The following is a 26,692-nucleotide window of genomic DNA, read 5'->3' on the forward strand; positions in this document are numbered from 1 at the left end:
TTTTTTCAATCATACATTTTTAATCAAAATTTATTGAAAATTTTATTTTTAGCAAAATTAATCTGTATTTTTTTCTTTATTTATATAATTGCACTTATCTTCACATATATTATTAATTTATTAATAGCATAATTGAAGAAACGGGTCCCATCAATAAAAAAAAAAGGGGCCAAAAGAAAAAGAAAAAAGGAAGGTGAAAATGGAGGATGGTGGAAAAACATAGAACTCTCAAAGTAAAACCAACAAAACCCCTTAATCAACCTTCACATTTCTCTCATCTCACCTTCCCACTCCTTTCTCTCTCTAAAACCAACCTCCTAAGCTGTTCAACCTTCACGGATCTACGCATCAAAATTCAATCCAATTTCATTGACGATATATTGATCAAGACTGAGTGTGGGGAAGAAAGAATAAAGGGAATTGATATGAGGGTGCCCAGTTGTTCGGTATGCCAGAATAAGTACAACGAGGATGAGCGGTGCCCTCTTTTACTCCAATGCGGTCATGGGTTCTGTCGCGAGTGTCTATCTAAGATGTTTTCTGCATCCACCGATTGTTCACTTTCTTGTCCCCGCTGCCGTTTCGTGTCCACCGTTGGGAATTCTGTGACTGCTTTGAAAAAGAATTACGCCATTTTGTCCTTGATCCAGAGTTCCCTTTCTGCAGATGATGATGACGACGAGGATGAGGACGATGGTGATGGTGATGGCTATGTGGGTCGGGATGAAAAGACTTCTTTAACTACTAGCAATAATTGTTATCGGAATAATGTTTATGGTAGTGGTGGTTGTAATAATGGAAGTAGAGGAATGGAGGATGATTTCAAGAGAAGGCGGGGACGTGAGGTTCAAGTGGAGGGAGGTGGGGGATTAGATTTGCGGGTGCATAAGGAAGTGAATCTGGTTAGGAGAATTGGGGATGGGAGTAGTTGGAATGCAGGAACGGAGATGTGGGCAGCGGTGGTATCGGGGAGGGGGTGTAAGCACAAATTGGCAGTGAAGAAGGTGTCAATCAAGGAGGAGACGGATGTGATGTGGCTGCAGGGGCAGCTGGAGGAGCTGAGGAGGAAGTCCATGTGGTGCCGGAGTGTTTGTACTTTTCATGGAGCTATGAGGATGGACAACAGCCTTTGCTTACTAATGGATAGGTGTTATGGGTCCGTCCAGACTGCAATGCAGCAGAATGAAGGGCGCCTCACTCTTGAGCAGATCCTCAGGTTTTGTTTTTCGCCTTACCTTTTAACACATACATGCATTCATGTGTAATTGGATCAATATGCATTTTGATTGGACTGATATGAATTCTTGTTTGCTCTTCAGTTGCTAGATTGGTAATGGAATTTGTATTTTTAACTTTTTAGGTTTTTTTTTTTTGGTCATAATTTGAGATAGATGAAAATTTAACTTGAATGAATTAGGGTCCAATGTTTGTTCATTTGAAGTATTTATCTCATCCTGAGTGTTATCCTTGTTGTTTGTTGGCACTTGGAGTTTGGCCATAGAATTTCATGGGAGATAATCGATGGCGGCGGACTGGGCAAGTGAAGTGATAATATAAACTACAATTTTAAGTTATTAATAAAAAATGAACGATATCTTTTGTGTTGATTAAAGTACTATAACATAACATAATATCCTATGAAACAACATTTTGTATTTCCTACATAAATCCCCACATAAATTAAATTATTTTAGTAATTGAAATTTGGTTTGGTCTTGGTTTTTTTCATGAGAAATTTCTCCATATTTAAAGCAAAAAATAATTAAGCAGAGTTAAAGGAATGAAAAGACAATAACAAAAATATTTAAAAGCAGTAAAATAAAATTTAACATAAAATTGTAAAAGTAGACATTATTAAATTATGAACAACAAAAATACTTAGGGTTGTCCTTTCCAAAAGTTGAACAAAAACATGACTACATGTATGTCATTTTTAATTTCATCAAGTGGGTTGGTGGCTGCGTGACTTGAGCCAAGGACCTCTATTTGCTCTGATGCCATATTGAAATCACTTGGTCTAAAAGCTTGAGCTGCTAGATAAGGCCACGTGTATATCTGCTGGGTAAGGCTATGTATATATCATATAAGTATTGCCTTCATCTGATTTTCCATATATTCAAATGAAAGCTTACCCTATTAATTACTGTAATAAACTACGTAAGTTTTTCATCAAAATCTAAATCTTAAATCACCTAATTCTTGGAGAGTTTTCAATCATGGTGTTCCAATACAAACCCTTGTCTAATTTATGTTTTCTTGTTTTGTGAATCTAGAGCTTGAATACATATAACAAAAACCCATTTAAAACCAAAAAAAAAGGAAAAGAAAAGAAAAAGAAAACACTCTTTTTAACACAAAAGGATAAAAGAAAAAAGTTAGATGAAGTTACTGATGGTAAGCTTGATGTTGAAAACAGAAAGGATATTGGAGAACTAAGGATTTGTTGATGGGACAATGAAAGTGCGTCGCATCGTGAAAAATTAAACGAAGAGGGTGGGCTATTGTAGAAGTATGAAAAGTTTTTAAGCCAATTACTATGTCAATCTAAAGTCCGTAGCATTTTTACATACAAGATTTCAACTTTGGGGACATATTTAATTAATGTAATTAATATTTTAAAAAATCAGCATGGGTACAGCTAAATCTGCCCATGTGAATCTTGGCCATAAGTTTTTGGAATGGCAATGGATAATAGAAATTTTAAATCTTTGTATCTTTTTTCTACACTCCAATTACATGGCCTTAATTCTGGTGCAAAACAGCGGACAGCCTTGCTAAATATTTTGTTGGATTCCATCCACAAGACTCAGGCCTTAATTGCCTAATTGTAAACTTAAGAACTTTAGAAGGAATGTCAATAGGCTGTCCATTTTCTCTTGGTGTAGTTATTTGCTTGTCTTTTATACTAGGTGACAATTTTCAAGCGGCATATGTTGTCGAGTTAACTGGTAATTATGGCCTACATCTTTTTGCTGGATGACGGAATATGTGAATCCTTTTGTAAATTATACTTCTGTCATCCCAAGTTGACTTCTGTAGCTTGACTTTGTTCAAATTTTAGGAATGTCAAATGTGTTCATGTTTTCCCCCCTTTTTAGGAATTAGTTAGCACAATTTTAATTATAAGATTATTGTGGCAAAGGTAGTTGGAGAGAAAATGGGGAATGCATTACTTACAGAAAGTAGATAATATTTTGCATCATTCGAAAAAGGGAAGGGGACTTTAATTTGAGATGGCACGAAAATTTATGGTGCAGATTTCATTCCTATCGTGAGATAGATCTAAATTTTTATTGTCCTTGCTGATAACTATGGATAAGGATTTCAAGGTGTTCCTTTCTCTTTAATTATTCTCAGATGGAAAAATTTATTGTTTTCTTGTGTTCACGTTATTTTCTTTGATGATTAGAGGATTCTCAGTCCTCTTAACAATGTAGTGACGTTTCTATAATTAGTAAAATTATGTTTCTTATACAAAAATTTAAAAATTAGCTTGAAATAAATTATTAGTCCTTAAGAAGGAAAAAATTTGATATCCTTTTATTTTCTTTTAATAATTATTAATCTCTAACTTAGGAAAGTTTTCAATCTGTTATTATTATAAGTTTCTCATTCGCCATAGGGTTATTATATATATAGGACCACTATTGTCAAAAGACATTGATTATGATATTTAGTTTTAAGATATGTCTCACTATATTTTTTTAAATTAGAAAAAAATTGATTATTTTTTCCCTAGCTAGAGGATAAAATTTTGTAAATTTTCTTTGTCATAATGTATCATCTAAAATTTTGAATGTAGATATGGGGCAGACATTGCCCGTGGAGTCGCTGAGCTGCATGCAGCTGGTGTCGTTTGTATGAATATTAAACCATCTAATCTTCTCTTGGATGCAAATGGTCATGCTATGGTTTCTGATTATGGGCTTCCAGCAATTCTAAAGAAGCTTGATTGTCGAAAAGCTCAGAAAGAGTGTGAATCCTCCAAAGTTCATTCGTGTATGGATTGCACAATGCTTAGCCCAAATTACACTGCCCCAGAGGCATGGGAACCAGTAAAAAAGTCTCTGAATCTTTTCTGGGATGATGCTATTGGGATATCGCCAGAGTCAGATGCCTGGAGCTTTGGTTGTACATTAGTAGAAATGTGCACTGGTTCTACTCCGTATGTGAATTTATTAACTGTCCCTTATAACTTTGTTGTTTCTGTAAGTAGCATAATTGCTCAAAAGGTGTCTATATCTTTTACGCAGCTGGGCTGGTTTAACTGCCGAGGAAATCTATCGGTCTGTAGTCAAAGCTCGACGACAACCTCCTCAGTATGCAAGTGTAGTGGGTGTGGGAATACCTAGGGAATTGTGGAAGATGATTGGTGACTGCCTCCAGTTCAAGGCATCTAAAAGACCAACTTTTAATTCAATGTTAGCAGTATTTCTTCGCCACTTGCAAGAGATCCCTCGAAGCCCTCCTGCAAGCCCTGATGTGTAAGATGCTATTTATGTATTGTCAGTTTGTTATCTTATGAGTACACTTATCAGAGTTCAAATGCTCATGTTTCATAAGTGGCTTGTGGCCCTTGTTTATGTTGCTGATGCAAGAATTAGTAGTCTTATATGTCTTGGAAGTGCCTTATTACTTGCCATGAATATGTTTGATGCTGGTTTTTTCAAGTCATCCTTGTATTTAATATGTTACTGTTACTTGATTGATGACTTGGGTATTCGCTATTTGCCCCATCTAATAAGCAGCGATTTGCCTTCAAACCCTGGAATAAATGGGACAGCTCTTTACCCATCGGCTGATCTAGAGGTTCCCCAAGCCAATCCCAATATTTTACTCCGACTTGTTTCTGAAGGCAATCTGGATGGAGTTAGGTTAGTCTGCTTTAATATTGACCTTTGTCATATCTTCTGGATATGGAATCTTTTACTTTGATATTTATTTTCCATTACCCCTGTTTTATGCAGAGAGTTTCTTGCAAAGACTGCTTCAGGTCACAACGGCAATTTGCTACATTCTCTGCTGGAAGCACAGAATGCAGAAGGTCAAACAGCTCTCCACCTGGCTTGTAGGAGGGGCAGCGTTGAACTCGTTGAAGCTATTTTGGAATACAAAGAGTCGAATGTTGATGTCCTCGATAAAGATGGCGATCCTCCTCTTGTTTTTGCTCTGGCGGCTGGATCACCTGAATGTGTCCGAGCTCTCATCAGTCGAGATGCTAATGTCAGATCAAGGTTAAGGGAAGGCCTTGGTCCATCCGTTGCTCATGTCTGTGCCTACCATGGCCAACCAGATTGCATGCGTGTAAGTGTCTTGGAGTTCTATAAGTTAATAGGTTATGGTTACATGTAAAAAAATAAGGAAATGTAAAACAAGATGCCTGATTCAAGTACAAAACTCCATCTTCTGGGACATGGAAATTGCATGGCATGATGAATGTCTTATGTTTATTCCTAACCCCTTATTTTTAACTTTTTTATGTTTTCTTAATCATAATATCTACATTTATGCTTTTATTATTTATTTCTGAATGGATAGGAGTTGTTGTTGGCTGGTGCTGATCCAAATGCAGTTGATGACGATGGTGAATCTGTGCTTCACAGAGCTATTGCCAAGAAATATACCGACTGTGCTATTGTCATATTGGAAAATGGAGGCTGCAAATCAATGGGCATTGTGAACTCCAGGCATTTGACGTAAGTGTAAATTTATCCTTCGATTTTTCTGAATCTGGATGGTACGTTGGGAGGAAAGAAATGAAACTAGGGAAGAACACAGAAAGAAAAACAGAGACACTGTTACCCTTTTCACTGCTTCGTTTGTTTGATTAACTGTGAAAGAGAAGAAAGAATGATTTTTTTATTTAATCATATCACCTAAATAATATTAGATAACAAGGGTAGTCTTTAAACTTACCTTAGGCTGTGAAAGCCTGGAGGGAATATCTAAATTAACTGCTTGCCAGATTATAAGACAGCTCCCTCCTTTCCAACTTGAATGTATGGTTTACGTCTGTGGTCAGCTGTATTTTTTTCTGAAGAGACGATATTTGAGCCACCTTGAGTTACATATCATAATAAAATTTTGTGGAAATACTACACGTTAGAAAAATCTTGGTAATGTGTTTGAAGAACAATCAGTTAGATAGTTGAAAATCAAAAGGACATTTGTTTCACATGCTTTTATGGAGTTGATTCAGAACGAGATTCTTTGATCACATTGAAAAGGTGATCTATGGACATCAACATTATTACTGAAACTAATTTGCAAATGTTATTCCATAGATCAAAGCCCTATATCTGCATACTAAATAGGCCACTATTGTTGCTGTTTTTTCTTTAAAGTCTTCTAATTTCTTCACCCTTTCTCTTCTGTTGTTTTTACAAAATGCAGCTCAATTCTAGGCTCATAATCACCGTATGACTTTTAATGGTGCATTATAGCTTTAACACTTTTTTCAGTTTTTCCCATTGTTAAAGGTAGCTTTATGGTGCTAAACTTATTTCTATGATCTTGGAAAGGTACCAAGAGCTTTATTCTCTTGGCTACATATTCTAGAAAATGCCATAGACTATCTATAGAGATTTCTTAGAGGCTAGGAAGCCACGAGGGTTGGAAGGCTTTCAGAAGTTAAGCTTTAAGAAAAGCAAGAATGCATCAAGTGGACCTTTTCTAGGATTGATCTATTTCGGTGGCATAATGTATAGAGAACGAGAGGACAAGGATTACTTTGTTAATAAAGAGAAACAAAGGATAATCTAAGAAAGGGAGAAACCATTAATTTCCTTAGCTGCAGCAGCAGATAAATAAGCTAAGACTTAAGCCTTTCTTGTGATTGACATGCTCCGTGTTGTTCTATTTAATATTCTGCTGTCTTTCCATCTATAAGACCCAAAGAATTATTTTAACTAGAGACTTCCAGATCATATCTAACCTTCTTGTCCCTACAACCTATAGGTTTTTGTGAGAAAAAAATCATTATGTCTTTCTGGAGAAGTCCAATGAAAGTCTACATCTATTAACAATTTGGTCTACAATATCTTGCAATATCACACTGCATCAACACTTGATGCTTTCCATGTTCCTCTTGTACATCACCACGAAGAAGGACAAAGAGGAGTATGAGATTTTTTCTTTTGCATTGAGTTACAAATGATTTCCTATGGAAAGCAGCCATATGAATACCTTAACTCTGTAGGGGACAATAGATTTCTAAGTTAAAAGGCTCAAAGAAAGGAAAAATTTGGCAGACAAGCCCGTTAACATGATTTGTGAGAAAAGATATACTGGGGATTCATAGAGCACATCTCTTATTTGAACAAAAACAGACGAAGACAACAGTCACATTCAGTGATGTGGTTGCCATGTAGATGCATGTCCTATAACGTTTGTAGTGTATAAGATGTCAAGCATGTTTTTTTGTGCGCGTCTTCTCTATTGATTGACACATAACAAAGCCTCTTTATTTTACAGACCACTTCACTTGTGCGTCACAACATGGAATGTAGCTGTTGTCAAAAGATGGGCCGAACTTGCATCTGCAGAAGAGATTGCCAATGCTATTGATATTCCATGCTCTGTTGGAACAGCATTGTGCATGGCAGCTGCCTTGAAGAAAGATCATGAATCTGGTAAAACTTGGGTTGTTGATTTACAGTAGTGTTATAATAGTTATCTGGTGCTAATAGTTTAACCATGAATACATAGTGATAGAATTTCATCTTGAAAGTTGAGTTCTGGAATTTACCTTTCTGATGTTGTATAAACACGTAGAGGGCAGAGAACTGGTAAGGATTCTGCTAGCTGCCGGAGCTGACCCGACAGCTCAAGACGCCCAGCATGCCCACACTGCTCTGCATACGGCTGCCATGGTCAATGACATTGAGTTAGTCAAGGTAGGCTGAATACTGTGTAATTGCAGAACTAGAACCTCTGCTATTGTCAAACTGTGTTCCAGATGCATTAGGAGGTGACTCCTAGATGTAAGCTCTGCCTGTTTTATGACTGTAATTTCTAATGTAAATGTCTTGTTAATTTCTTTTTCTGTAGATTATTTTGGAAGCTGGGGTTGATGTGAACACCAGGAATTTGCAGAATACCTTACCTCTCCATGTGGCATTGGCCAGGGGTTCAAAGTCTTGCGTTGGATTGCTTTTATCTGCTGGGGCAAATTGCAATTTACAGGTTTATTGTTAGACATCCTCTGGATCTTTCATGAAAATGTAGTCAGACAAATGTTCTCATGCCGTCTTTGCTTCCAAACTCTTTATGAAATTTCTGTGATCCATTCCATATATTAGTACCTTCATTTCTCAGAGTGTGAGCATGCTTTTAATGGTTTTTTTGTTATAATGGACTGACGAACTCAATTATTAGTTGATGGAGGACTGTTTGGTTGTTATCTTTATTGGTGCATTGTAGCTATTCCTGGAAGTATGAGGTGCATTTTAATTTGATTTCCACTATTGTTTTTTGTTTTCTGCAACTGTTTTGTAAATTTTGAAAATTGTTAGCATCTATATACATTCAACAATGTAGTATCCAATTTTAAAGTAAGATCTACATAATTAAATTTGACATGTAATTCAATCAGATCGATCTCTCTTTTTGGTTGTGAAATTTGATACTTCTGAACTTTTTTGTTGTTGTTGTTAGGACTCGTTATCTTGCTTATTTAAATATAAAAACTAGTCGTATATTTGAATCCGTAGAAGCTCGTAGAGTTAATTTTTTTGATCTATAGAAGCTAATTTCTTGTACCTGAATTCTAGCGTAGTGCTACAACTTTTAGTTTTAGCTGGCCTTCTAGACTGCAGGGATTTTTCCATTTATGAGAAAGGTGACAAAGTAACTTGATAATGTGAATGTGGAAAAATGTTGAATATGTTGCTTAGGGAATTAGCAAATGAGAAGCATGGTAGATGTTCACCTAAAACTGAATCAGATATTCTTGGAGGTAGTTGTGGATCTTTTATGCAGAGATGGTCAGGTGAAAAGGGGTACTTATAAATTGAAAACAGAGATCTTGGGATCTGACAGCATTTATATTGATGTGTGAGAGTATCACAGACTCGACGGATTACTTTTAGTTAACAAGTTAAGCTTCTTGAAACTTTGAGGATAAATTAAGAGTGGAAGAAGAGAACATTACTGCCTACTTGGAACATTATTTATATCTGATACTCATGATTATACTTTCTATTGTAGACAGATCACAGATTTGATCAACAATGGCAGAAAACTATGGGAGCGTGTTTGTTACAGATATTTTTTTGATGAAAAGACTAGGGTTGGAAGCAACATATATTTGTATGTTAAAGGATATGCTTCATGAGATTATGATCATAGTGAGAACTATATCTGTGAATCTAGTGTACTGCCAGTTTCTAGGGGAAATCCTAAACTGTTACCTTGCATTATTGTAAAGTGGCAGAAAACTATGGGAGCGTGTTTGTTACAGATATTTTTTTGATGAAAAGACTAGGGTTGGAAGCAGCATATATTTGTATGTTAAAGGATATGCTTCATGAGATTATGATCATAGTGAGAACTATATCTGTGAATCTAGTGTACTGCCAGTTTCTAGAGGAAATCCTAAACTGTTACCTTGCATTATTGTAAAGTATCAATGGATTGGCTTGAGGTATTACGTTAGGATTCATGGTGCTTGTTGAGATAATTAATTTAGGACTCATGATGTATTCTGTTAGCTCATAAAACTAGAAGACATATCGTGATTTAAATTAAAATGGATGTGAAAAGCTTTTAAGTAGTAGTTCATTTTTATATGCATGGGAATGCAAATGTAGAGATACAATTAGAGGTTAACTGTAGTTATGGAAGATCTAGCAATTAGTTATGATATTACCTATAGGATTAACGTAAGTTTAATTAAGTGGATATTTACTTAAAAGTTTCTTTTGATTTTTCTTCACTTAAATATATTTCGCAGATAGCAATAGACTCGCTACCATGGAACCTACTGGACAAAATGTTGACGAGAAACATTGAAATATACCACTAAGGCTGTTCACGTGAACATTAAACCATAACTGAAATGATTGAAATAAAAAAATGTCTTCCCGGCGTAATAAATCTGATTCAGAATTATATGTTTTATACATGTTTGAAGAAGGTTACTTGATGCGCGCACTGGTCAGGATGAGTTTCAAACTCTAGACAGTAACTTGTGAGGTTTTTCTCGAGTTAATTTGAGCTTGTAGGTACTTGTATTGTGCTTATTATGCTCTAATAAACTTTTGATCCAATTTGCTGTGATGTTGTGCTATCTGATTACTTGGCCATACTAAATTTCCTTCCATAAGATGCTTGACCATGCATGAAATGAGCATTTGAGAAATTTTACTTTGCGGATCTTTGATGAACGGGTTTGAAGTGAAGTTGATTTTTACACATTTGATCTTCCGATTACATGACCGCCGCTCTGTTGGTTTCTTTATCGTCAAATAATGCCTTCTGCATTTTCCTGGTGTGAACTTCAGGATGATGATGGCGACAATGCTTTTCATATAGCAGCTGATACGGCAAAAATGATACGTGAAAATCTTGACTGGATCATTTTTATGCTTAAATATCCAAATGCTGCAGTTGACGTTAGAAATCACAGGCAAGTTTTGTTTTGTCACTCCTCATTAGCTTTTAGTCAATCTCTTCAGAAGTAATTTCGCTCGTTTCCTTTAGCACAAGTTCCATGATCTGCAATATTTGCTTCTGCATATGATATAATTCTTTTCTGATAATGCATTACAGTGGCAAGACATTAGGAGACTTCTTGGAGGCTCTTCCCCGGGAATGGATTTCTGAAGATTTAATGGAGGCACTGGTGGAGAAGGGAGTCCATTTATCTCCAACCATGTGCGTAATAGTCAATACAATGCTTTGCTGTTTTCACCATTTCGTGGTAAAATTATGTGCAGTATGTGGTTAATTTCATTGTCGTGGCTAAAGACTTTTGCATGGTTCTATATTGCTTAGGTATCAAAATGGAGACTGGGTGAAATTTAGAAGAAGCATTACAACACCAACATATGGTTGGCAAGGTGCAACAGAGAGGAGTGTTGGTTTTGTACAAAGTGTCCCAGACAACAACAATCTCATTGTGTCCTTTTGCACTGGAGAAGCCAAGGTACTGGTAATTGAAGTCATAAAGGTAATTCCACTTGACAGAGGACAGCATGTGCAACTTAAGCCAGATGTCAAAGAGCCAAAGTACGTCCCGTCTATTATCAAGACATTATCTTTAGGCATACTAGTTTTTTATTAGGTTAACATTGGTTCCACGATGTATTTGTCTCATCTTTGTTGTCATACTATTGGGTTTTTTAAACTCTTAGCTTTTAAATCTTGTTCTGCTTCATAATTGCATCATTATGCTGTTCTTGTAGTTACTGTATTCTTAAAATTTCCTTCTCTCCATCCAGTCACTTTTCTTTTATGATGATCAATGCAATAATTTCAGGACTTCTAAAAATGATACCAAACTGGGTGACGCTTTAATTAGACTTGTTTCACATTCTGGTTTCATTAATCATATTGAGTTTTCAAAGGCAAGGCTAGAAATGCATCTGAGAATTAGAGTCTTCTGAGGATTTTATGTTCTACCACTTGCACATGGAAATTAGGCGTCTAAGACGTAGATGTCTGCTTAGGGAATGAGATTTTATCTTGGAAACGAAAAATATTAATTCACAATCTTGTATAGAAGGTTCTATTGCTTGGGTGCCAAGTATGGGGCTAGTTCATTCTTTTCTTCACTATTAATCAACTGTAAAAACACCAGGAAACATGAATTGAAGATTCAGGTGCTCTTAGAATTTCTAAGGTGCTGGGACCTGATATAAACAATGGGCAGAACAGCCAGGCAAGAAAAAATGTCAACCAGATATGGCCTGGCTGCTTTTTTATTGGACTGCAAGAGTTGTTTATTTTTATCTCTACTTTTTTTTCACCCATACTAGGTATTTGTATGTATCCAGATTTCGTTCTTTCAGTAGTTCTTTTTATTGATAGTTTCGATGAATGAAAAAATGAAACAAAAAATCCCATGAATTTATTTATTTATTTTTCTGGTCATTTGTTTTACAATGAAAGAGGTCTTTCTTCAAGTAAAAAATTGAATTTTAATGCAAACTCTGAGAATTAAATATTGTAGTGATTTACCACATCAGTTCAAACGATTTTTTTCTCTCATATGCACTGTACACTTTCTATTCGTACTCAGTTTTTTGAATCTTTTTGAATTGAATTAGATGTTAATGTAAATGAACCATAAATATGTAGCCCTATTCCTAATAGATTGACCCGAAAAATAGAATGACTAGTAGGTAGAGGGCACGACCTATTTTAGCGGTACTGCCATTGCACTTCTTTTGGTTTTTGGGGGCATTTCCACTAATACATCAATTGAAATCACGGTAGCTGTACCACTGAAAAAATTGGTACCACCTTCCTACTGAGTGTTCCCCCTCTCCTTTCTCCTTTGGGGACAGTGGCTGGTGGCAATAATTGCCATTGTAGCAAACTTTTATTCTGTTCACACCAGTGCAATTCAATTTAGTATTGTGAATCACCTGCAATCAAGAATCAGAGTGAGTCTTGTTGGAGATGATGTTTTCTTCCTATTTGCTGCAATCAATTAATTGTTTTCAGATTTTTCATATAAAAAATAGCTAAATTTTTTATTCTGTGCTTAATTTGAAACCTTGTTTACAGTTTCAAATTTTTTAGATTAATAATTTGAAAATAGTATCTTAATGTCCCTTGTAAAAATTGATAATTGATGCTTCACCGAAGTATAGAAAATAAATTTTGGATCTTATTATGAAAAGAGTAAAAACAATACAAACAGTGATAACTGATGAATGTCTACCATCATCTAATGTTCCTGTTGATGAATAATAGAGCCATTTGCTTGGTTGTAGACCAAATCTCTTTTTAATTACACCGTTGAAAAGAGAACTACATGCTGACAAAAAATGGAGAGCATTTATCCTCAATTGAAATGTTCCTATACACATTACCTTACCCAACACACACACAGTTTGCCTTCATAACAATCTAATTTACCAAATCATCTTAAAGTTAGAATTCACTCAGAGATGTAGATCCCCTGGACGCACTAAGAAACAGACTTCATCCAAAGGAAATTCTTGTGTCACAATGAGATTTCAAAGAATTTCTCATTCTCAAGTAGTTTATCTTGCAGCAATTTTGGTTTAAACATTATGGATTTTTGCTGCAAGCTTAAATTGTGGCCCTTTGAGTAAACACGATGATACCAAATATTCTTATATGGCACAATAATTAGTTTTGTGTTTTTGCAGATTCGGTTGGCGTGGTCAATCGCGTGACAGCATTGGAACAGTTCTTTGTGTTGATGATGATGGAATTCTGCGTGTCGGTTTTCCTGGAGCATCCAGAGGATGGAAAGCTGATCCTGCGGAAATGGAAAGAGTTGAAGAATTCAAGGTTGGGGACTGGGTTCGCATACGGCCCACACTGACTACAGCGAAACACGGATTAGGATCTGTAACTCCAGGAAGCATTGGTGTAGTGTACTGTATTAGACCAGATAGTAGTCTTTTACTGGAACTAAGCTATCTTCCAGCTCCATGGCATTGTGAACCTGAGGAGGTTGAACATGTTGAGCCATTTAGGGTAAGGGAATTTACTATAGCATGAAGGAGGTTGAATATGTCAAATTCTTGTTCTTTGTTCTTTTTTCCCTCCTCATTTTTACACTTTAGGTCTTTTCTACCATATATAATTCTGTTGCTTTTACAGATTGGTGACCGGGTTTGTGTAAAGCGCTCTGTTGCTGAGCCAAGATATGCTTGGGGTGGTGAAACCCATCATAGCATTGGAAGAATTAGTGAGATAGAGAATGATGGTCTGCTGATAATTGAAATTCCCAATCGACCTATTCCATGGCAGGCTGATCCTTCTGACATGGAAAAGGTCGAGGATTTCAAGGTATTATCTGCATAATTTGTTTTTCTGTTTTGAAACATGAATATACAGGATGACAGTTTTTACTGCCAATATTCAATATAATTTTATCAGGTAAGAGATTGGGTTAGAGTAAAGGCATCTGTTTCTTCCCCAAAATATGGGTGGGAGGACGTAACGAGGAACAGCATCGGTGTAATTCATTGTTTGGAGGAGGATGGTGATATGGAAGTCGCATTTTGCTTCAAGAGCAAACTTTTCCGCTGTTCTGCGACAGATGTGGAGAAGGTTCCCCATTTTGAAGTGGGACAAGAGATACACGTGATGCCTTCTGTTACAATGCCCAGGCTTGGATGGTCCAGTGAGACACCTGCTACTGTTGGAAAAATTGCAAGGATCGACATGGATGGTTCTTTAAATGTAAGCTGGTTCTCTTTTTGGTTGCTTATCTTGCATTAGGTTTAGGAAGGGACCTCAACTATGATAATGATCTACCAGATTATTTCCAATTCATTGTCCAGTTTGGTAGGATGTTACTGATTAAGAATTAAGGAATTAGGGTTCCTCAATGATAATTGTATGCCGTGTACTCTCGTTTAGAACACAAATTAGGATGGCATTTTGATACAAGCTATTAAGTCAAAACTTTTTTCTCCTGCTAATGATATAATTAATCAGCAAAGAAAATATTGTATCATCAATGTGCAACTGTATGTGCAGTATGTGGTTAATTTCATTGTCGTGGCTAAAGACTTTTGCATGGTTCTATATTGCTTAGGTATCAAAATGGAGACTGGGTGAAATTTAGAAGAAGCATTACAACACCAACATATGGTTGGCAAGGTGCAACAGAGAGGAGTGTTGGTTTTGTACAAAGTGTCCCAGACAACAACAATCTCATTGTGTCCTTTTGCACTGGAGAAGCCAAGGTACTGGTAATTGAAGTCATAAAGGTAATTCCACTTGACAGAGGACAGCATGTGCAACTTAAGCCAGATGTCAAAGAGCCAAAGTACGTCCCGTCTATTATCAAGACATTATCTTTAGGCATACTAGTTTTTTATTAGGTTAACATTGGTTCCACGATGTATGTCTCATCTTTGTTGTCATACTATTGGGTTTTTTAAACTCTTAGCTTTTAAATCTTGTTCTGCTTCATAATTGCATCATTATGCTGTTCTTGTAGTTACTGTATTCTTAAAATTTCCTTCTCTCCATCCAGTCACTTTTCTTTTATGATGATCAATGCAATAATTTCAGGACTTCTAAAAATGATACCAAACTGGGTGACGCTTTAATTAGACTTGTTTCACATTCTGGTTTCATTAATCATATTGAGTTTTCAGAGGCAAGGCTAGAAATGCATCTGAGAATTAGAGTTTTCTGAGGATTTTATGTTCTACCATAAACTTTACTTGCACATGGAAATTAGGTGTCTAAGACGTAGATGTCTGCTTAGGGAATGAGATTTTATCTTGGAAACGAAAAATATTAATTCACAATCTTGTATAGAAGGTTCTATTGCTTGGGTGCCAAGTATGGGGCTAGTTCATTCTTTTCTTCACTATTAATCAACTGTAAAAACACCAGGAAACATGAATTGAAGATTCAGGTGCTCTTAGAATTTCTAAGGTGCTGGGACCTGATATAAACAATGGGCAGAACAGCCAGGCAAGAAAAAATGTCAACCAGATATGGCCTGGCTGCTTTTTTATTGGACTGCAAGAGTTGTTTATTTTTATCTCTACTTTTTTTTCACCCATACTAGGTATTTGTATGTATCCAGATTTCGTTCTTTCACTATGAGTTCACTACATCGAAGTCGTTCTATCTAGTTCTTTTTATTGATAGTTTCGATGAATGAAAAAATGAAACAAAAAATCCCATGAATTTATTTATTTATTTATTTTTCTGGTCATTTGTTTTACAATGAAAGAGGTCTTTCTTCAAGTAAAAAATTGAATTTTAATGCAAACTCTGAGAATTAAATATTGTAGTGATTTACCACATCAGTTCAAACGATTTTTTTCTCTCATATGCACTGTACACTTTCTATTCGTACTCAGTTTTTTGAATCTTTTTGAATTGAATTAGATGTTAATGTAAATGAACCATAAATATGTAGCCCTATTCCTAATAGATTGACCCGAAAAATAGAATGACTAGTAGGTAGAGGGCACGACCTATTTTAGCGGTACTGCCATTGCACTTCTTTTGGTTTTTGGGGGCATTTCCACTAATACATCAATTGAAATCACGGTAGCTGTACCACTGAAAAAATTGGTACCACCTTCCTACTGAGTGTTCCCCCTCTCCTTTCTCCTTTGGGGACTGTGGCTGGTGGCAATAATTGCCATTGTAGCAAACTTTTATTCTGTTCACACCAGTGCAATTCAATTTAGTATTGTGAATCACCTGCAATCAAGAATCAGAGTGAGTCTTGTTGGAGATGATGTTTTCTTCCTATTTGCTGCAATCAATTAATTGTTTTCAGATTTTTCATATAAAAAATAGCTAAATTTTTTATTCTGTGCTTAATTTGAAACCTTGTTTACAGTTTCAAATTTTTTGGATTAATAATTTGAAAATAGTATCTTAATGTCCCTTGTAAAAATTGATAATTGATGCTTCACCGAAGTGTAGAAAATAAATTTTGGATCTTATTATGAAAAGAGTAAAAACAATACAAACAGTGATAACTGATGAATGTCTACCATCATCTAATGTTCCTGTTGATGAATAATAGAGCCATTTGCTTGGTTGTAGACCAAATCTCTTTTTAATTACACCGTTGAAAAGAGAACTACATGCTGACAAAAAATGGAGAGCATTTATCCTCAATTGAAATGTTCCTATACACATTACCTTACCCAACACACACACAGTTTGCCTTCATAACAATCTAATTTACCAAATCATCTTAAAGTTAGAATTCACTCAGAGATGTAGATCCCCTGGACGCACTAAGAAACAGACTTCATCCAAAGGAAATTCTTGTGTCACAATGAGATTTCAAAGAATTTCTCATTCTCAAGTAGTTTATCTTGCAGCAATTTTGGTTTAAACATTATGGATTTTTGCTGCAAGCTTAAATTGTGGCCCTTTGAGTAAACACGATGATACCAAATATTCTTATATGGCACAATAATTAGTTTTGTGTTTCTGCAGATTCGGTTGGCGTGGTCAATCGCGTGACAGCATTGGAACAGTTCTTTGTGTTGATGATGATGGAATTCTGCGTGTCGGTTTTCCTGGAGCATCCAGAGGATGGAAAGCTGATCCTGCGGAAATGGAAAGAGTTGAAGAATTCAAGGTTGGGGACTGGGTTCGCATACGGCCCACACTGACTACAGCGAAACACGGATTAGGATCTGTAACTCCAGGAAGCATTGGTGTAGTGTACTGTATTAGACCAGATAGTAGTCTTTTACTGGAACTAAGCTATCTTCCAGCTCCATGGCATTGTGAACCTGAGGAGGTTGAACATGTTGAGCCATTTAGGGTAAGGGAATTTACTATAGCATGAAGGAGGTTGAATATGTCAAATTCTTGTTCTTTGTTCTTTTTTCCCTCCTCATTTTTACACTTTAGGTCTTTTCTACCATATATAATTCTGTTGCTTTTACAGATTGGTGACCGGGTTTGTGTAAAGCGCTCTGTTGCTGAGCCAAGATATGCTTGGGGTGGTGAAACCCATCATAGCATTGGAAGAATTAGTGAGATAGAGAATGATGGTCTGCTGATAATTGAAATTCCCAATCGACCTATTCCATGGCAGGCTGATCCTTCTGACATGGAAAAGGTCGAGGATTTCAAGGTATTATCTGCATAATTTGTTTTTCTGTTTTGAAACATGAATATACAGGATGACAGTTTTTACTGCCAATATTCAATATAATTTTATCAGGTAAGAGATTGGGTTAGAGTAAAGGCATCTGTTTCTTCCCCAAAATATGGGTGGGAGGACGTAACGAGGAACAGCATCGGTGTAATTCATTGTTTGGAGGAGGATGGTGATATGGAAGTCGCATTTTGCTTCAAGAGCAAACTTTTCCGCTGTTCTGCGACAGATGTGGAGAAGGTTCCCCATTTTGAAGTGGGACAAGAGATACACGTGATGCCTTCTGTTACAATGCCCAGGCTTGGATGGTCCAGTGAGACACCTGCTACTGTTGGAAAAATTGCAAGGATCGACATGGATGGTTCTTTAAATGTAAGCTGGTTCTCTTTTTGGTTGCTTATCTTGCATTAGGTTTAGGAAGGGACCTCAACTATGATAATGATCTACCAGATTATTTCCAATTCATTGTCCAGTTTGGTAGGATGTTACTGATTAAGAATTAAGGAATTAGGGTTCCTCAATGATAATTGTATGCCGTGTACTTACGTTTAGAACACAAATTAGGATGGCATTTTGATACAAGCTATTAAGTCAAAACTTTTCATTTTGATACAAGCTATTAATTCAAAACTTTTCTCTCCTGCTAATGATATAATTAATCAGCAAAGAAAATCTTGTATCATCAATGTGCAACTGATGGCAATTTAGAGCCCTCTCTATAACAGAAAGCAGAGGTTCTATCAGAAAGTCAAACACTTCGGCTCAACTGAACTTGTTTGATTTCAAAATGAAATTACTTTTGTACCCTTTGAATCAAAGGTAAAGTTGTAGAATGATTTATGTCTATAAAGTGTGATATTATTGGATTAATTATCAATCTACAAACATTCACTCTCTTCCACGAAGAAATATAGATGGAGTTAATTTCATTAGATCTTAAGCTAGATTTAACAATAAATTGAATGAAGTCTCAAAAAATAGTTTCTGTAGTTGAACCTATATTTACTGGAAACAAACCTTTGTTTATTTTTCCCTTATGTGGCTCTATTTTCTGTCCTCCAGGTTTTTACTTCATTTTCTATCATATCATTCATTTTCCTGACAGAAGCTCACCTTTTTTAGGTAAAAGTTGCTGGAAGACATAGTTTGTGGAAAGTTTCTCCCGGAGATGCAGAACGGCTCCCAGGATTTGAAGTAGGTGATTGGGTGAGGTCCAAACCAATCATGGGAACTAGGCCCAGTTATGATTGGAACAGTATTGGAAAAGAAGGTTTAGCTGTTGTGCATAGTATACAGGATACTGGTTATCTAGAATTAGCTTGCTGTTTCCGTAAGGGAAGGTATCCAACCCATTATACTGATGTTGAAAAGGTTCCTGATTTTAGGGTTGGGCAACATGTAAGGTTTCGAAGTGGACTCGTTGAGCCAAGGTGGGGCTGGCGAGGTGCTCATCCTGATTCTCGTGGGGTTGTAGCCAGTGTCAATTCTGATGGAGAAGTGAGAATTGCATTCTCAAGTTTACAGGGGTTGTGGAGAGGGGATCCTGCAGATCTTGAAGTAGAACAAATGTTTGAAGTGGGAGCATGGGTCAAATTGAAAGAGAATGCGAGTAATTGGAAATCTATTTGGCAAGGTAGCATTGGTGTAGTGCAAGGAATTGGGTATGAAGGAAACGAATGGAATGAAAATATTATTGTAGGATTCTGTGGTGAGCAAGAACTATGGGTAGGAAATTTTTCTTATCTTGAAAGAGTTGATAGACTCTTGGTTGGGCAGCGGATCAAAGTTAAGAACTCTGTCAAGCAGCCTAGGTTTGGGTGGTCAGGACACAACAATGCAAGTATAGGGACCATATCGGCTATTGATGCAGATGGAAAGCTGAGAATATATACACCGGCTGGCTCAAAAGCTTGGGTGCTTGATCCTTCTGAGGTGGAGATCGTTGAGGAACAGAAACTTCATGTTGGAGACTGGGTTAGGGTTCGGGAAAATGTTTCTACTCCTACTCATCAGTGGGGAGACGTACGTCACTCAAGCATTGGAGTGGTGCACCGTTTAGAAGATGAAGATCTTTGGGTGGCTTTCTGCTTTCTGGACCGGCTATGGCTTTGTAAAGCATGGGAAATGGAAAAGATTAGACCCTTCAAAGTTGGAGACAAGGTGAAAATCAAAGATGGATTAGTGACGCCTCGATGGGACTGGGGTATGGAGACTCATGCAAGTAAAGGCGAGGTGGTCGGAGTCGATGCAAACGGGAAGTTGAGGATTAAGTTTCGATGGCGAGAAGGGAAGCCGTGGATTGGAGATCCTGCTGATATTGTTCTTGATGAGAAATCGCCTTGACAACTGATACGGCATAAGAAAAATAGCCTCTTTTCCTTGAGTCAATTTAAGCTTCAGTCGGTGGATTTCCAACTCACTGGGGAGGCAAGAAGCACTTCAAATGCCACAAGATCAAAACTTGCTGTGACTTCTATTAGTGCATTGGAAGAAACGAGAACTGGACATCTGTGTAACTATTGACAAACAGAAGTGAGAGGCTAGAAATGATGATAAAAAGGAGAAATTGACATGTCAGCTCAAATATGAGTCAAAATGCTTTTACAGATAATTTTTCTCTGTTAGTAATAGTTATAGAATTGGGATAATTGGCATCTTTAGAGTCTCTCAGTGACCTAAACTCTTAGCAGGTAACCAGTACATTTGATTAGTCTTTTGATGTCTTCAGTATGGTGCATAAATTATCTTGTTGATTACTGTGAACGAGTAATATATCATAATGTGTATAAGATTTTCTTCTGCTAAAATTGTGCTAGTAAATTATGTACAGAATTGAGGGTTAGGATTCATTTTATTTGGCGACTTTAAAGGGAGAATCTTACGACGGCTTTGGTTTAGAACTTTGGTGTTTTCGAAGTGAGCGTATGGGTGCTCACATGCACATGTATATTGACCAACACTCTTCAAGGAGATATCTTGGGAATTTTTAGGCTTAAATTTCCCAATGTAATCTATTACATCCCAAATCCTAGACCTGTTTGGTGGATATATACAATTACATCCCAAATCCTAGACCTGTTTGGTGGATATATACAAGTTTGATGCAATTTCAATGTCACTGAACAAGGCCTAGAAATGACATTGAAACATGTTAAAGTAGAATAAACTTTATTACTAATTCCTTATTGCAATGTCACGATGAGTGTTAATTTTACCACTTTCTTGTATACTTTCATTATTCTCTAGCCTAAATATTGATGGAATGGAGTCTTCAAATCCTCGAGTAAGCGTGTTCATTGAATTTGTTTCCTGTGAGTGTAAAAACATCTTTATTGCTTTATACAGAGTAAAGCAATAAAGATGTGTAGCAAAAGTGTGATAGGCCTATCAGTTATCTCAGTTTATTTCAGAAAATCGAGCACGTACTTCTCGACTTGCTTGGATAATCATAACAGTTATGCTAAGGACAGGCCGACGCTCCGACGTGACGCTCCGTATATAGGGGCGCCACATTGCACCTCTGTTCGAACAAGACCGCTGTGACCCTTTTGGAACAGCTTTTTTGTAATCATAAACAGCCATCCATTTGCATTCATTCAACCAAGATAGATTATCCTTGGAGTAAAAGGAAAAATGACATTCAAAGATACTTTTTTCCCAAACCAAGAATGCTTGACAGAATCATGGAAAAGTATGGTCATATGTAGGGTGGAGATTGATTTCCGATGTCCGGATTCAGTGCATTCTTACGAACTTTGAATTCTCACCGTCTGATGCAAGCAAGATATGTGGTTGGTGATGAAATCTAAAGATATATACACACTTGTTTGATGATCATGATGAAGAATAATATGTGCAAGTTGGTGAAATTTATAATATCAAGTCATCATATCTTCTGCTAAATACATTGCATTTGATCATATTTTCATCTACCTATACCTCTATCTATTTTTGCCTACTAAGCCTATATAAAACTTTTTCCCAATACCCTATTGTCGTGCTTGTTTATTTTCCCATGTAATTGAGCATTCCAAAGAAGATTCTTGAAAAACAAATTTTATAATTTTGATTCAATCAAGTTATTATGTCGAGTTTATTAACTTTGACAAACGGGATTTACTCGATTGTTAACTACTAACATCTAGATCTTATTATTTAATATATTCTTGAAAGTGCTTTTAAGTAATTATAAATTATCTAGATAATAAGTGACAAGTAATTGAGGGCAATACGAAATGAATGAATAATACAGACTTCGCCAAACATGCACTTATTTGTGTTATATCAACATTCATACCGTTTTCACATTTGATGAACCAACAAGTTGGTTGAATATTTATCTATTATCCTATCGACTTCTCCAATTTATCAAATAATAAACTAAAACAATAGTCCAAACTCTGCATTATTGGGATATGTCATCCTGATTCTCTCATATTTGAATATGTATATGAGATATCTCGAACCGGATTTCCGGACAGTGAACACTTTAACATATTAATTATCACACTTCCCTAGTTCCACTTTTTTTTTCTTATTGTTTTCCCCTTGATGCAAGAAATATTAAATACTATAAAACCTCATAATTCAATCATCATAATATCCATATTTCTCTCTATATATACATGCCACTCAAGTCGATACATTTTTCTCCCATAAAAGTGACCCAAAAACTTGTTCTATACGTGCGCGTATTAAACACGTAGTGATCACATAATTTTGAGACCCGGGATTGTATGGTACGAGGTTTGGCGACGTTTGGAGTGGAAAGAGATACGTTGAGATCGTAATGAGGTGCTTCCATGGGTGGTGGGTGGTGGTTTTAGCCATCCTAACGACATCGCTACTGGTTTTGCCTCCAATTTTGCCGCCACTGGCGCCACCTCCAATGGTGCTAATGCTCTTTCCGGTAGGAATTTTGGCTTTCCTCGTGGCTTTGGCTTTCTTTCCAGCTAATGCTGCAGAAGAAATCTTCATTTATTCCTCCATATAACAGATGAATCTGCCTTTGCAGAGTGACTCCTGGTGTAAATGGAATCGGATGATTTGATTAGGTTTGAGAGTGAAAAACTTGATACTGATATAAATCCGATGCCACTTTGTACAATATGGAGAGATGATCATTGATGATACAAAGATGAAAGCCTTCATTTCTGTATTTTTTTTTTACTTCTCTGAAAGAATATATATGTTATGTTGAGTTAGCTTTCTTATCATTCAACACTTTACTGTGATCCTTAAACTTAGTATGTGAAATAAAATTGTCAAAAGTGGCGAAGTAAAGGAAAGTGGAGGAACAAGATGAATATGAAGGTAGTATTAATAACATATCATTCAAATGAATTTTACATATAATGGGATGGATTTTACTGCTTGTACATTGTTGAGAAAAATGTAGGGAAATCTGAATACTTAATGAACTCTAAGGCACGAAAAAATGTTATCTTTTAAGAGATGTTTCTCCTCTATCCAACAAAGTCACAATTGAGGTATGATAGAAAATCTCTCTCAGGATACAATGGAGACGTTTGATTCAAATTGTGACTATTTGATCAAACCAAGAAGAGATTCGAAAATAACTTATTGATGTCAAGAGAAAGAAAGAAGAATAAATTTTTTAATGTATTTTGCAAACGAGAATTTGCCCAGAATTTATAGAAATTGAGGCAATCGTTTAAATAGGTGTGTCCATTGAAATCCTTGCATACATCTACTGGAGGTGACTGTTAAAAAACGAACAAATGCACCTCTTCAAAGACTTCTGAAAATAAAACGAACAGATGCATCTATTCAAATCCTTGCATACATCTACAGGTCGATCCCCGTTGCGTAGTGGCAAACACTAGTCGAGGCGGCAAATCATTCGCAAAACAAAAATAAATATATGCAAAATGATGAAAAATATCTAACATACATAAAAATGGTACATAAGCTATTACTGAAAATGATGTAAGGGAAAAAAATTGGATGAAAAAGTTAATTTTGTTTTAAAACTGTTATGTGGGTATTATCTAATCCTTTATGTAAGTCTTGATGTACATATAACAAGATTCTAATGGGATATCCCTTTATGTGGATGGGTCGGTTCCATAAGGGAGTGTTCTACAAATGTAAAGCCTCGGCTACATATAGCAATTCCCAGTTGTAATGATCTAATGAAGTAATAGTCGAAAATATATTTTTTCATTTCAAAATTAAATATAGCCTTTTTTCATTATTTTATTATTATTTTTGGCATGTTACTTGGGGTTAAGTGGGGCGAGCCGTACTCCCCACATAAGAGCCGAGCAGAAAAATCCTCGCGAGTCACTGCTAGGCGAGTCAGGAGGCCCGTCTAGCCCATGAAAGGTCTAAAATTGTCATATTTAAATTTGAAATTTTTAAATTTTTTTTCTTGCACTTCAAATTTTTGCATTGAGATTTTGCTTATAAAAAAGAGTTAATTGTTTCAATAATCACCCAATTTATATCAAGGTCACAATTTACTCACTAAAATTCACAGTGTTTTACAGTATTCACTGAACTTTATCCGTTTGCACTCCATCAATCACCCTAAAAAATTCTTTACCTTATTTGCTGACGTAGTTAACAGAATTTGACGTCAAGTTATAGCCATTAAAAACATTACAATTTAGCCAAACCATTGTTTCATTACTTATCCAACTTACACTAGATCACATTTACTCATCGAACTTCAAAATGCTTTCCAATGGTCATTCATTTTTGAGCTATTACATTCCATTCAATATCCGCTATATGTCATTCACTTCGTTGCTAATTTATTGTATGAAATAAATTCCATGGGTAAGTGCAATAATCAAAAAATTACAATTCAACCAAACTATCAACTCACAAAAATCACCATATGTGAAACACGACTTCCACGCATCATAAACTTTAAAAATCCAATAAAGCGTCCCCAATTTAAGCCCTAAAAAATCCTAGTGATAAGTAAATTATCTTATGCTTAATTAGGCATTTAAATTAGAGTATTTGTTGGATAATTTAATAAATCACGCCTTAATTTTATACATATATTGTGTTTGTTAGGTAAAGATTGATGAAATTGATGGAATTGGAGACAGTGAATGAGAAAATGGTGAAATCTACACAAACATTTTTACAAATCAATCTCCAATCGAACAAGCTATGCTTCATATTTTCTGCTTTTAGATTGAAACCTATTTTTTTATATAGTAAATGTTCAAATTGAAAGAGTGATATTTCTAAAAGAATCATTGGGGACATTTCGTTGGGTTTTTAAAAAGTTTATGGGGCTGTGGAAGTCACGTTTCACATATAGTGATTACAGCGAGTTGATCATTTTGTTGAGTTGTAATTTTTTTAACATCTGTAAATTACCATGTGGAATTTCTATGAGAACATTAGCAACGAACGGAATGAAATATGGTGGATGATAAATAGAAAGTAACATCTCAAAGATGAGTGACCATTAGGAAGCATTTTGAAGTTCGACGAGCAAATTACCACAAGTGTAAGTTGGGTGAGTAATGGAATAATGGTTTGGTTAAATTGTAATTTTTTGATTGTCTTAACTTGTCAAATCAGATTTTCGTTAACCACATCATTGGATAAGGTTACGGAATTTAGGGTGATGGATGGGTGCAAATGGATAAAATTCGATGAGCACCGTGAAACACTTGAAGTTTAGTGAGTAAACTGTGACAATGGTATAAGTTGGATAATTATTGAAACAATTGACCCTATAAAAAGGAAGTGCACTGCCTTTATCTTCACACAACTTCTGTTCTCATCACACATTCTCTAAAAATCTCTCATTTTGATATAGAATCTACTCTCTTCACTCACCAAAATATTTGATTGAAATGATTTTCTGGTTTCATAATTTGTTTGGTATTGTATTATTATTTTATTTTGAACACAATAATTTATTGTACCATATAATTTACATAATGGTTAGCTTATCATCATCTTCTTTGAACGAAAATAATTTATTCAATTTCTTGCCAATCATTTAAAAATCCGATGAAAAAGTCAGTTGTACGATGTTTAGTAAATGAAAGAAGAATTAAAGTATTTCTCCTGGAATGCAGGATATTTCCTGAAAAGCAGGAGTTCTCTTTAAAGGCAAGGCGCATACATGGATTTGACTCGCTCGACACTTTGATAGTTCAGTTGGAAGGGCTCTTGGACCCTGATCAGTTTGGGACACAACCCGCGATTTACCTGGTCTGCATAAAGAGGGGCTGGATCGTAGGCTCCAAGATTAATCGCTGTAAGGCGGACACCTGGGTATCAAAAAAAAAAAAGAATTAAAGTTATTTTCATCAACTATAGATGTAGAATTCTTTATTATTATTATTATTTTTTAAACAACACTATTCTCTTGATGGTAATGATACGTATATTTGATAGCATTATATTTTAATGGCGATAATTTGACTCTTATAAAGAAATTATTAAACGCAATGAATTGGATAAACCTAATCATCACCTTGCATATTCTTTGCAAGTTAATTTGGTTATATAAAATATTTATCGATTCTTCTACTATGGATATTGTTAACAATAGTATTTACGATATCTGCAACTTTTTCCTTTTTTGGTCTAATAGATCATTTGAATATAAATGTTATATTAATGTTAACAGTCAATGACATAATCTGCTACTCAAATATAAGAAGGTCCATTGCATAAATTAGGGAGGATGAAATTGGAGACATGGAAGCATCAACGCCGCATTTACTGTAATTTTCCTCACATTTCCCAAAATAAGTATTGATGGAATTCAATTTCATTTTTTTCACATCGATTTCGAATGGAACTATAATAGTCTTCGTTATACAAACAAGATTATTATTTTTTGTCATCAAGTTCAAAATGAAATTGGTTATAATATTC

The 26,692-nt window shown here is 35.7% G+C and overlaps 1 protein-coding gene across 1 annotated transcript; it reads left to right on the plus strand.

The window, feature by feature from the left end:
* Positions 1–225: 225 nt before the first annotated feature.
* LOC111384399 (E3 ubiquitin-protein ligase KEG) lies at positions 226–20,598 on the plus strand. The gene is made up of 16 exons (XM_023008677.1): positions 226–1,216; positions 3,803–4,165; positions 4,254–4,484; positions 4,749–4,874; positions 4,968–5,304; positions 5,539–5,696; positions 7,474–7,631; positions 7,774–7,895; positions 8,050–8,184; positions 10,503–10,627; positions 10,771–10,875; positions 10,996–11,229; positions 13,344–13,677; positions 13,804–13,992; positions 14,083–14,388; positions 18,932–20,598. The coding sequence occupies exons 1-16, from the start codon at positions 426–428 to the stop codon at positions 20,150–20,152; spliced, it is 4,935 nt and encodes a 1,644-aa protein (XP_022864445.1). The 5' UTR covers positions 226–425; the 3' UTR covers positions 20,153–20,598.
* Positions 20,599–26,692: the final 6,094 nt, after the last annotated feature.

This window comes from Olea europaea, chromosome 3 (genome assembly GCF_002742605.1).
Source record: "Olea europaea var. sylvestris chromosome 3, O_europaea_v1, whole genome shotgun sequence".
NCBI classification, from domain to species: domain Eukaryota; kingdom Viridiplantae; phylum Streptophyta; class Magnoliopsida; order Lamiales; family Oleaceae; genus Olea; species Olea europaea.